At 41.3% G+C, this 13,179-nt stretch overlaps 1 protein-coding gene across 1 annotated transcript in view; it reads left to right on the plus strand.

Moving 5' to 3' along the window:
- Window positions 1-297: 297 nt before the first annotated feature.
- LOC124594370 (trichohyalin) overlaps window positions 298-13,179 on the plus strand; it is a 157,076-nt gene continuing 144,194 nt past the window's right edge. The window contains exon 1 of the mRNA XM_047132738.1: window positions 298-447. Coding sequence (XP_046988694.1) covers window positions 298-447 — 150 coding nt within the window. The remainder of the gene's footprint in view (window positions 448-13,179) is intronic.

A 13,179-nucleotide genomic window follows, 5' to 3' on the forward strand; every position in this document is an offset into this window, starting at 1 on the left:
AGTGTCCCTCGGGCAGCAACCGTTGCAGGAGATGCAGGCAGTTCGTGCTCCAGAGGAGCCACCAGTGGGTAAGGCATCAGGTCTGTACACATGGGCATTGCTGCTTGCTGCAGAAGGTCAAGGCTTGATGAAGCTTGATGAGATAGGCTCAAGCTGCTGAAGGGCTGGAAAGTCTGATTTAGGCAGAGAAACAAGTGGCTGCTGACCAGCACCGTGGAGATGAAGTTTGTTTCAATGGCACACAAAAGTCTGTGGAGAGCAAAGATCATCCTGCAGACTAGGTTAGTGGCACTCAAAATGATGGGCCCACATCAGAGTGCCCACCCAAAAAGGAGAGGTCTCAATGATGACATATCCCAGCAGTGGGTGCTGCATATTCAAGAGGATGTGGTGAGGGCAGCAATGAAGCTGTTCCACTGGACTGCAGCTGTCTGTGGGAGTGGCTCTGTAAGTTGCATTAGATGCAGTGTTAGACATCATTTCCTTGCAGAAGCGAGTTTTGAAGGCGTGAGTAAAGTGTTCCTCATGACTGCCGGAGGTTGGGTCTAAATGTATGGTGGAAGGTTTTGAATCAAGTTATATGTGCAAAACCGTTCAGTGAATACCATCCCTTTATCAGAACCCAAGGTACGCAAGGTGCCTTCGAGGGCAAAGACTTTTTCCAGGGCCACAATGTAGTGGCAGTAGTGACCTGAGACATATAGAACGCAAAGGGGAAATAATAAAAGCAAACAGTAACAGCCACCCACATGGAACAGGTGAATTCTAAGGTGATATGCTCCCACAGTTTTGCAATAGCAGGCCAGGGAGTGAACAGCTGGGGGTGAAAGGGGGGGGGGGGGTGCAGCTTAATAGGCTGGGCAGGCGGAACATTGGGAAACCATATTCACCCTGTTGGAGTCAATATTTGGCCAAAATAAATGTTGCCAAACCAAACGGTCCATCCACAATATAGCTCAAAGGGCAGTGTGCAGGAGGTGCAGTACTTGAAGCCAAAGAGGAGAAGTTGAGAAGGAATCAGGACATGACAGTTTTCCTTATGTGAGACTCATGACAGAACCCATTGATTTAGGTGTAATTGATTTTGTCATAGTCAGCAGGGTCAAAATTTGGACCTGGGAATTGCACCTGGCCACCCGTGTTGTACAAAGTGAACATTGCAGTGTAACATCAGGTTTTTGTGAGTGGTGGCCATGACATCACACAATGTTAAAGGAAAGGTGGAAATGGCTGAATCCAGATATGAATTAAGGTAGGAACATACCAGTTTGTGTTGGTCGAAGGGAAGGCTGGGTCTGGTCCTGTTGGGAACTGTGACAGCACATACATGTTTGAGTGTAACATTTCTGTTCGATAGTGGGTGGAATAATGGAAGTTAGACATCACTAGATGCAAAGGGTAGTCTGTCATAAGTAATGTTTTGGGCCAAAGATGGTGATCATTGGGCAGTGATCTGTAGCAAGTTGAAATTTCTGTTCATAAAGGAATAATTTAAATTTCTGAACTTAAAGAAATAATTTAAATTTCTGAACTGAACAAATAATATCAACAGCTGCCCACTCTATTTGAGAACAGCATCACTGAGAAGCAGATAAGATCTTAAGAAGTGTGTGAAATAAGGTGCTCAGTGCTGTAAGTGTATTTGTGATGTAGAACTGCACTGATACTGTGGGGGAGTGAGTCGATTGCTACTACCAGAGGCAAACCAGAAATGTATGTTGTTAAACATGGTTCCTACTTAAGGTAATCATTTGAAGCCTGGAAAGTTAGTTGACAGCAAGGTGACCATTCGAAATGTGCATACCTGATTCAACGAGTAAGAGTGTTATGTTAGGTTTTCTATGAATCAGCTATAATAGTTTATCTTACCCAGAAACACTTGTACGTCCTTGATGTTCATGGGAAGCTGCAGTTTATCAATCACCGCATCATAATCCTTCATTGGTCCCAGTCCATTTGCCAAGAGTTTAAACCATAAATTTTCCAAGGAAGGTTGCGTAAAAAAAGCTCCAGCACATTTCATTTAAGTCCTCTTGTTGCCAACCTCTTTAACAAAAGCTTGAGGTTGTGAAGATGATCCTCTGGAGTTGCACTGTGACCAAAATATCATCAAGACATAAGGCAGAGTTGGGAATGCTTTGTAATAGTTAATGCACAAAATATTGGAAATCATAGGGGCTGAAGAGGTTCCAAAAATTAACTGATCATGATGGTAAAGACCTTACGGTGTTGTTAGTACTAGTTAAACTTGTGATACTACATCCAAGGGGATTTGCAAATATGCCTCAATGAGGTCAGTATTACTAAATACAATGTCATGGCTTAATTTCGCAAAGAGTTCATCCAAGGTCAATAGAAGATAAGTTTCAATTGGTGCATTAATTGTTACTTAAAATCACCATATGATGTTGTTGGGTTTGCATACTATTACCAAGTGAGAAGCCTAATGACTACAAGCATTTCATGAGTGTGCCTATCCAGCTCTGTTCTGAGGGCATCTTTAAGAGCCAAGGACATCAGGGCAGCTCCAAAAAACACAGGGCTGCTGTTGCATTAAGAGTGACATGATCTTTGAAATCACTTGCTTCTCTAGTACAGATGAAAAAATTTGGGAAACTGTATCACAGTCAGGTCTGCATATTGAATGATGTGCACTGTTCCATTAACTGTAAATCCAAAAAATTGGAAAGAGTCTGTCTTGGAGATTATTCCAAAAACGTTGTCCATTTTGTGGTCAGCTACTACCAGAAAATGTACTGGGCTAGTGACTTGGTTGCAAGTAAGTAAAGCTGGAAACTTACCTAATAGAGGCACATGATGCTGTCCATAGGCCCAAAGATTTCTCTCAGTAGCCTGTAATGGCAGTGATCCTAAATTTAAGTAAATATATGTGCTCAGCAATAACACTGAAGCACCAGTGCCAAGGATTAACATCGCAGCATGTTTGCCAGTGAACGCATCCAAATATATTTTCTGGCCCGCGCCCTGAAAATTCCATATATTTGTAACTTGTTCGTTCACTTCTTTCATTTCCAAAGGCTGAGGACATGTTTGCAGGGAAACTTCTGAAACATACTTTTCGATCCCATAGCAAGTTGCTCACTGATGAGGGCACAGGCAGTGTGCATGGGGAAGGAAAAAATATTTACAGTGGGCACTGCTGCCATTGCTATGTGGCTCGTTGCAGCTGGTATAGTTCTTTATGAGGCTGCCCTTGTCATGGAGCAGGTGAAGACCTTTCCGGAGGCTGCATGATGTCCTGCATGACTGGTGCTAAGAGCTGACTGTCAAGATGCCTTCTTTTGTCATAAACACACTTTGGGCTGTGCAGGCAGTCTCATGGGCTTGAGCTATTCATATTACTTCCATAAAAAAGGCCCAGTTTCCTAAATATGTGGTTCCTCACTTTCAAATTGGATGTAAGCTACACAGTAATATCCCTGATTACAGAGCCCACACATATCCACTCGCAAAAGCATTTGTTGGAATTTCTGCATAAAATTGATTGGGGCAGCAATGTGTTTCTTAATTAAAAAAATGTTCTCGCAGTAAAGAAAAAATTCCTTGATGAAGAAAATGTCCTGTATAGTGGATACAGAAACCTTGCTCAAATGATCTGTGGGCTTACTGTCCCACACATATTGGACTGTATACTAAATGGGGAGAAGCAGCAGATGTGCGTATTCACAGAATTTTAAACCTTTGAGAGAAATCCATCAGCTGCATAGCAAAATTATTCAATATCACAGGAATCCTGCAAGAACAAATTTAAAGAATTTAAAAAAATAGGACTGTACCATGTCTGTACATATAGGAGACAACACTTCTTTTACTGGTAAGTTATACAGCACCCCTAAACAGCGATCTTCATGACCACAGCACAAGAATTAGAGAAAATTATTGTATCTGCAGCAAAAGGCTGAAAATAATAGATAGAAACCCCAGAAATGCAGGAAGCTTATTTTATTATAGACTACTTCTTAGCATAAAGAAACTGAGCACCTTCAAAAGAAAACTGAAGAAACATCTTACCTCTGCATGTTGATATGAGGTGAAGCAATACCTGCAGCAAATTCAAAGAACAAAGGTAAATTTAAAACTGGGATGGTGTAAAACGTTATCACGATGATGGAACAAACTTCCTGAGCAAGGTAAAAAGGAAGACCAAGAGTAGTCTTCAAAATACCAAAGAAGAGAACTGCATTGTGGAAGGATATATTGCTACTCACCGCATAAAAGAGGTGTTGAGTCACATTTACACTGAAAAAGGACACTACAAATATTTTCAGCTTTCAAAGTTCTTCTTCAAAATTAGATTTCAGACACATTCACTCCGCAACAACTGACACACATATGGATACTGTCTCTGGGCACTAAGGTATAAGGTGTCTGACATCAAACACAGTCACAATGGGATCGTAGCAACCAGAGACAGTGTCCCTGTGTGTGTGTGTGTGTGTGTGTGTGTGTGTTTTTTACTGTGGAGTGAATGTGTGAGAGTCCTACATCTGAAGAAGGACTTTGTCCAAAAACTGAAAATATTTCTATAGTAATGTTATATGAACACAACATCAGAATTCCAACCCCACCAACTTGTATTCCTCTTCCACTTGAAGGGACACACCAAGACACTGAATGAAGTAGGCATCAGTACAGTCACACTTAACCATAGAATGAATTAAAGCACAGTCTAACAGTTGAGCATGCAATTGTCACATAAACATTAGTCTGCCCAAGGGGCCAGCGCACCTGCTTATACGAGGCTATTTTGTACACGGTACAGCACTTGCTGCGCTGTCTGTGTCAATGCAAGGTGACCTCTTTAGGAAGGCCATGGAGGCATGCACAGTTTGACTGCATGCACTCATTCTGTAGGGTCACAACAGACCATCCACTCTGGGAAAAAGTGTTCACTGTGGAGATGTCCATGTCTTCATCAGAAGGAGCAGTTGCTGGAACAGGTGTCATGCCATCACAGGAGAATATAGTCTGAAATGGTGTGGGTATGGACAGATACAGAGGCAACTCCCCCATGAGAGACTGTAAGGGAGCACCAGTGATGGAGGCACAGTATCCATGTCCACATCCAAGCAGGTACTCAGTGATGCAGGCAGCCGAGATGATGGCGATGACAAGGACAGTGGAGATGCAGGCAGCCCAGTGCTGACTGTTCCGCCTGGTGGTGGTGGCACCCAGAACGAAGATGGCGCAGGGCTAGAGGGGGCTCGGACTGTGCTGCAGGCCTGATGCAGATGGCAGACGTGGCAGAGGGCTCTCCAGTGCAAGTTCAGTCGTTTGGGAGGAGCTGGTTATCATGCCATGACATTAAGCCTTTGGAGATACACGCAATACAGAGGCAGCAGCCTCAGCAGTGATGGATGACCACTGATACCCATTTAGGACACTGGGCATACCTTCAGGCCCACATGGTGGAGTCCAGATAGAGTGATATATTTTTTCATCTATGTTTCGAATGTGCGGAGCAGCCACTCCACTTCACCATTGGACTTGGGATGATAGGGAGGGGTTGTAATAAGACAAATGCCACTCTTTTTATAAAAATCTTAAAAATCTTGAGAGACAAACTATGGGCCATTGTCTGTCACAAGCATATACGGCAGTTCTTCAAAGGAAAAATTCTTTGAGTGGGTCATGACTGTAGTTGTCATGAATATGGACAGGCAACGAACCACAGAAGGAAATTTTGAGAAAGCATCAACTACTGGAAGCCAAAAGGAGTTATGGATTGGATATGCAAAATCAGAATGAATATGCTCCCAGGGGAACTGGAAGGCTGGCCAAGGGGAAAGAGATGCACTTGATGGAAGGCACACTGCAGACAGGCTGACATAACAGGTGTGATCTTGTTGTCATTACCAGGGCATAGTATGTGATGACAGGCCATCAATTTTGTATGACAAACGCCTCAATGGTCCAGGTGGAGAAGTCGCATGGTATCCCACTGTAGTGCGGATGGGATCACAACCCTGTCTGTCTATTCTTCAGTAACCAAGAACTGAGAGGCGGTGGTAGAGACCATAATAATTACACAAGGGCTCTGATGTTCAGTCCATTGGTTTATGAGGCCAGCCCTGGCAGACAAATCGAACAACCTGATGTAAGACAGGATAGTCTGTGACAGCCACCAAAATCCGAGAACTGGTTGTGGGAAAACCACCCATCTTGTTTCGGGCTTCGATGCCCAAATGCAAACACAACAGTTCATTCTGCTCAAATGCTGGATCAGTGCCAATCAGTAATCAAGAAAGAGCATCCACAGTTGAGTGTTTTGCAGGGGGTTGGAAATGAATCTTGTAGTTATAGCATGACAAAAACAGAACCCAGCATTGCAGGTGATGGGCCCGCTCTGTCCAGTAAGGATGCCAAAGGATGTAAAAAAATAAACCAGAGTTTTATGATCAGTAATGAAGTGAAATTTAGAACCATATAGGAAAACATGAAATTTTTTGAGTGCATACACAGTATCAAACGTTTCTTTTCCTGTCTGTGAGTAGCACTATTGTGTCTGATTCAGGGTTTTGGAAGTGTATGCAATGGGGCATTCAGAACCATCTGCATATTTGTGCACAAGAACAGTCCTAAGGCCATACTAGGAGGTGTCAGTGGCTAAACAAAATGTTGGCCCAGCTGAAAAGTAACCAGACATGGTGATGGTGCTCAGTGTAATTTTAAATTTAGTAGGATAAAAGCATGCTTCCAGGTAGGTGACCAGTGAAAAGGAACACCCTTACAGAAGAGAGCATGAAGTGGCTTAGCCACTGTGGTGGCACTAGAAAGAAATTTATGGTAGTACACAATCTTTCCCAGAAAGACCTGCAACTCTTTGACTTTGGTAGGAGGCAGCAAAGCCATAATGGCATTGACATGCTGGCGTACAAGCTTTATGCCAGCGTGTAGGACTTCAAAACTGAGACAGACAGCAGAAAAAATTGTGATTTGTCCAAGTTACATTTCAACCAAGGGGCCTGCAGTACTGTGAACTAGCCATGAAGGTTCTGCAAGTGTTCGTCTGTTGGGGAACCTGATATCTCAATATCGTCCAGATAGTTAATGCACTCTGGCACAGAGGCCATGAGTTTCTCCAGAAATTGCTGGAAAATGGCAGAGGCATTAGCTATACTGAATGGCTGATGCTGGGGGTATTCACTACGAGGTTAAATTTGGAATCATCATCCAGAGGCAGTTGCAAATAGGCTTCTGACAATTATATTTTGTAAAAATATTGCCCACCCATAAGTCATGTTAAGAGTTCATCCTGACACGGTAATGGACAGTTATCGATAATAGATTGTGAATTTATAGGCTTTTTCAAATTACCAGAGAGCCAAAGTTTGCCATTAGGTTTTGTGATAATTATGAATGAGGTAGACCATCCACTAGAGGAGACATGCATGATAACCCCCGAATTTGTAAGTCAGTTTAGTTCTAATTTGACTTGCTCCCATGAAGCTATTGGGATTGGGTGTGCGTGAAAAAAACGCGGGCACAACATCGGTTTCGTTGTGATGTGAGCCTTGAATCAGTAGCATACCCTAAACCTTCCGGAAACAGGAAGGAATATTCCTAGCAGAACTTATCCAGTTGTTGGTAAAGAACTTGATCCAATACCAGATGCACTTTGTTAGAAATAGAGCATTCAAAAATTCTGAAGGTGTCTAACTCAAATAAGTTTTCGGTATTGGCATCATCTATTGATAGAAAGGTCAAAGGCTGAACAACTGCTTTATTCACCACTGCAGTAGAAAACTGTCCCATTATGAGTATTTGTTCTTTGTTGTAACTCACCAGCTGATGAGAGACAAGGTGTTGAACATAACAATAATGACCCAACGGGAGAGGGCCATGTGACCGCTGTTGTGATACTGACTGCTGTCAACTCCTGCTTAGCACGGCGCTGCCCCATGTGGCATGGAGACTGCTTTTGTATGACCACAACATCGTCTTTGTCCCCATGTGCTAATCAATGGCTGCTGAGGAGAAGAAGAAAGAGTGGTGGCTACTTCATACAAGCTTCTAACTGATTTCCTGCTGCCCTAGATACTTAAGAGGACTGGGAATAGTTCAAAACTTCTGTGGGAGAGGAATTTTCGTATTGTAAAGCATGTTCATGAACTTCCCTATGAGAGGCCAGGCATATTATAGCACCAAGAACCATCAGATCAGCATATGAGACCCGATGAGCTTAAGTAACAAATTGACAATGATGTCTAAGCCAGTGAAGTTACACTGCCCAATCTGTGTATGACTGTTATGGCCAGTCTTGACAATGGTAGAACTCAATGTGAGCAGCAGTAACATGAGTATATTTGCAACAGCAAGTAGAGAGCAGATGACACATATCATCAAAAGAGAGACTGGCAGGTTCCTGAAGAAGAGGAGCTAGTTAACACAAAAGGCGATAAACATAGTGAGAAATCTATGACAGAAGGAAAGCCTTACGCATGTTGGGGTTAGTGACTCTAAAAGCTTGAAAACGTTTGTGAAGGCATTTTTCATTGGTGTCCCAATCTTCCACAGAATCATCATATGGAGGAAATTGTGGGGGTTGTGTCAATGGCAGTGGACCCTGGCGTATCAGTGATTGTTCAGTGTTACAGAGAGAACTTGCTGCTGTTTGGTGAGAGTTCACTGCAGTTCAACAAGAGATTGAAGAATTTCTTCCACTGACGTATTGCCCATAGTGAACCCAGAAACAAAACATGCAGAGTAGAATACCACACTCATCGCCAAAAATATTGCAACGTTATACAAACACAATATCAGAATTTCTACCTCCAACTTTTATTCTACTTCTAGGTGAAGAAATACTCCAAGACACTGAATGAAACAGGAATCAATACAATCACACTTAACCACAGGATATGTTCAAGCACAGTCTAACACTTGAGCATACAATCATCACATAAAAATTAGTCTGCCTGAGCACCCAGCGTGCTGGCTCACATAAAGCTGTTTTCTCACATGGTGCATCACTTGCTGCAACATCTCTGCCATTGCGAGGTGATATTTCTGGGCTGGCTGTGGAGGCCCACACTGTTTGGTTATGCGCACTCACTCTATAGTGTTACAACAATTTTTTGTGTTCTTTTTCATTGTGCTATCTGCAAATCTACACCTCCTCTGTATGGTGGAGTAATATATTATTGTTATTCCACCTGGACTTTCCATTCTAAAAAGAAGAGAACTTAACAGACTATGTGGAAAATTGTGTTTCTGACTCTGTGTTTGTGCAAATATTATATAAATGTTAGTTTTTCAGTGTGTATAAATGTCTTAGAATTTTTCTGCAGAATGCCAGACATGTGTAACTTGGTCTGCTTCCCTTATGTCTGCAAGACTGTTGGGTAAATTAATGCAGGCTACTAGTGATTACCAGAACTATGTGTTACTAAAAATTTTATGTTTCTCAGAGTTTTCGCTGTGTCTACACTATCTGGTTGCTGTTATCTCTTATTATTATTGTTATTATTATTACTTAATTTTTTTGTTTTTCTGTGTCAATAATAAATTTTGAACAGTTTTGTTTATTCTGTATAAAACTTGAAACATGATGTGCCTGCTATCACTGTAAAAATATGTTCTATGGACAAAAAACAAACAAACTAAACAAATAGTGTTCACCTGAATACTACCGTAGTCAATATGATAACACTGGCTGTGCACACTCCACTGCTCTTGCGTAAATGCTCGAACAGGCCCTAGGCCAGCATATAAGCTGGATTCTGGTTCGATCCCATCAGAGGGCATGCCTGAGGATCAGAGTTGTCTGAGTGGTGGCACGACAACGATGGACAGTAATATGACACCAGCTACTCAATTTCCATGGTAATGTTGGGTGGTGTCACTACAATGTTAGAGCATTGTCCCATCAGAAATCATCAAAAAGTGAGAAATGACACATAATGATCCAAGCATATACAAGAAAAATGAAAAGAAGGGTAATTGGTGGCCATTTTTTTTAAAAAGAAGGTAACATCACATATGGATGACAGATAATTTTCAAATATCATGTTGACCGTCACAGTGAGGGAAATCCTAAAGATTTTTAAAAAAATTTATGATCTTATTTACTTTTGTTGTAAATGATGTGTGTACATATGTATAATGGCAACATACATAGAAAGAAAAGTGTAAATAAAATTAAAAAAGAGATGACTCACCTTCCCAATTAGCATTTTAGCGTTCTGCCATAAATAGTGTAAATATGTATGTATAGTGACACACAGAAATATTTGTCTATAGATGAATCAATAAAAAATAAAATTAAAATAGTGACACGCTTCCCTGCTTTGCAAGTTAATGCAATATTTGTTAGCTAGAGGAGTAATTCCTCCAGTTCTGGGTATATTGGCAATCTGTGAGATAACAAAGATATACAGTGAGTCTTACTCTCAAATATCAGTGATCATAACAAGTCATTCACTAAGGTACCTCATAATAAAATTCTAATCCTTTATCATTCAGTGTATAATACAAAGTCATAATATCATGATTGTACCCACTTTGTCATGTTTGTTAATATACCTATTGCCTGTGTATTAGACTGTGATATGTGGTACCAGATGCCTGTCAGCTTGTGTCGCACTGTCTAAATAATACCTACTAATTTTATGAAGAAAGATAAAACATAATAATGGAATTTCACATGTGATGGAATTCCCTGTACAAAAACAATCAGCAGATATCTCTTTACAGTGCCCTTAGAAAAGTTTTGAGTCCATCCCATACCACTGCACCTGCAGTGGTGCTGGTGTTGGAATATATGAGGGTCACTCCAAAAGAAATGCATACTATTTTTGTAAAAATACAGTTTTCATTCTGCATGTGTGAAAGTTTTATAGCGTGTAGATACATCCTTCCCGCTTGTTGTAAAACTTAGTTCAACGTGTTCCCGTGAGTGGCACCATCACATCATGTCTTCAAGATGGCTGCTACACTTGACATTCATCAGAAGCAATGTGCTGTGAAAACGAGTCAGTGGGAAACATCCACAAGAGGTTGAAAAAGTTGTATGGAGATGCTGCTGTCGATCGCAGTACAGTTAGTCGGGGGGCAAGCAGGTTACATGATGAAAGCAGGCACGGCAGTATTGAGGATTGTCCTCGCAGCGGCAGGCCTCATACTGCACACACTCCAGACAATGTGCAGAGAGTTAACGAATTGGTGACTGCTGACAGACACATCACAGTGAACGAATTGTCACGCTGCGTTGGGATAGGGGAAGGAAGTGTTTGCAGAATACTGAAAGTGTTGGCGTTAAAAAAGGTTTGTGCCAGGTGGGTTCCCAGGAGGTTGACAGTGGCTCACAAAGAAACAAGAAAAATGGTATGCAGCGAACTTTTGGAACAGTACGAGAATGGTGGAGATGAATTTCTTGGAAGAATTGTGAGAGGTGATGAAACATGGCTCCATCACTTTTCACCAGAGACGAAGAGGCAATCAATGGAGTGGCATCATGCAAATTCATCCAAGGAAAAAAAATTCAAAACCACACCTTCTGCTAGAAAAGTTATGACTACAGTGTTTTTCGATTCCGGACTCTTGCTTGTGGACACCATGCCAAATGGAACCACCATAAATTCTGATGCGTATGTGACAACACTGAAGAAACTTGAAGCTCGACTGAGTCGTGTTTGACCACATTGGCAAAATCAGGATGTTTTGCTGTGCTCGACAATGCACGGCCACATGTCAATCAAAAAACCATGGAAGCAATCACAAAACTTGGATGGACAACACTGAAACACCAGCCTTACAGTCCTGACAGTTTAGAGGGATGGAAATTATGTGGAGAAATGAAAATATTGTTCCTAAAGGATGTATCTACACACTGTAAAACTTTCAAACCTGTAGAATAAAAGATGGATTAAAAAAAATGTGTGCATTTCTTTTGGAGTGACCATCATAGATGTTCATTTGATTGCATGGCAAAGATCTGTATGGATTCCACTAAGATGTTAAGACACTTTTTATACAGCAAGAGTGGGCTTCAAATACAAGAGACACTACCATGCAACTCTCTCTCTCTCTTCTTCTTCTTCTTCTTCTTCTTCTTCTCTCTCTCTCTCTCTCTCTCTCTCTCTCTCTCTCTCTCTTTTCTGACCATCTTGACATAGGTTTCATGTGCTTTCTTAAATTTGTCTTAGGCCATGATCAGAGTCTTCCACTTGTTTCACATGTTTTTGCTATTTAAAGGCGAAAATTGTCCATTGATTGGGTGTTATAGCAATCTGTCACAAGAACAACAATAAAACCAGAGATCAGTTAGGTACACTGTATATGCTGCAACTTTATGAGGCTATGTGCAAAATTGTATTAGCTTACATTGATGAGACTAGGACACCTATCATGTATCTAATGAAGTACAACAGAAGTCATGTAGCATAACAAATTAATAATGTCAGTGCACAGATGAGTGTTTCAGCCTTACACAGTTCTGGATAGCGTGTAGAATTTTCATATGGTCACTTACAATCAAGGGGTGGACAAGAGAGGGAAATGAAACATTCAAACACCCTATAGACAAGAAATATAATAATGGGAAATATAATAATGGGTGAAAGCTAACAAAATCCTGCGTCAGAAAAATGTGACATGGTGGTCATTAGTGATCGTGTGGTTGCTCCATCAAGCAGGACATTGAACATTGCAGCTGCGGGTGTGTGATTCTGTGACATATAGTATCAACCATCACTGGTGATTGCAGATGATGTGCTGTGTCACAGCTGTCATTTCAACCTGCTTTGTCAGCATTGACCAGACTTCTTCCCCTACTTCTGTCGTCCTGTCACAGCACAAATTCATTATGCTTCAGTCCTGTGATAACAAGAACAGGAAGGTAAATAGTAAGCATTTATCAATGCTGGATCTGGAGCACTAGCATAAGTCATCACCATTTGCAATAATGACCCAATGCAGCACTTTTCATTATTATAATTGTGTTCGAATGGTTTAACTTTGCAAGCATACAGTCACATAGTATAGCTCCTGCTGTAATGAAACAAATGGTAGATTCGTGCTGAAGGCCTCTGACAGAGCAGATGAAACAATACTCCATGTCATTTCATAAGAGTGTGTAGTGACGCCTCATATGCTATTGAATAACTGTGCTGTTATTATTTCTAATACTTACAGTCTTCTTCTGAAGTGTTGTTGTAT

The sequence above is a fragment of the Schistocerca americana genome, chromosome 2 (assembly GCF_021461395.2).
Source record: "Schistocerca americana isolate TAMUIC-IGC-003095 chromosome 2, iqSchAmer2.1, whole genome shotgun sequence".
Taxonomy (NCBI): domain Eukaryota; kingdom Metazoa; phylum Arthropoda; class Insecta; order Orthoptera; family Acrididae; genus Schistocerca; species Schistocerca americana.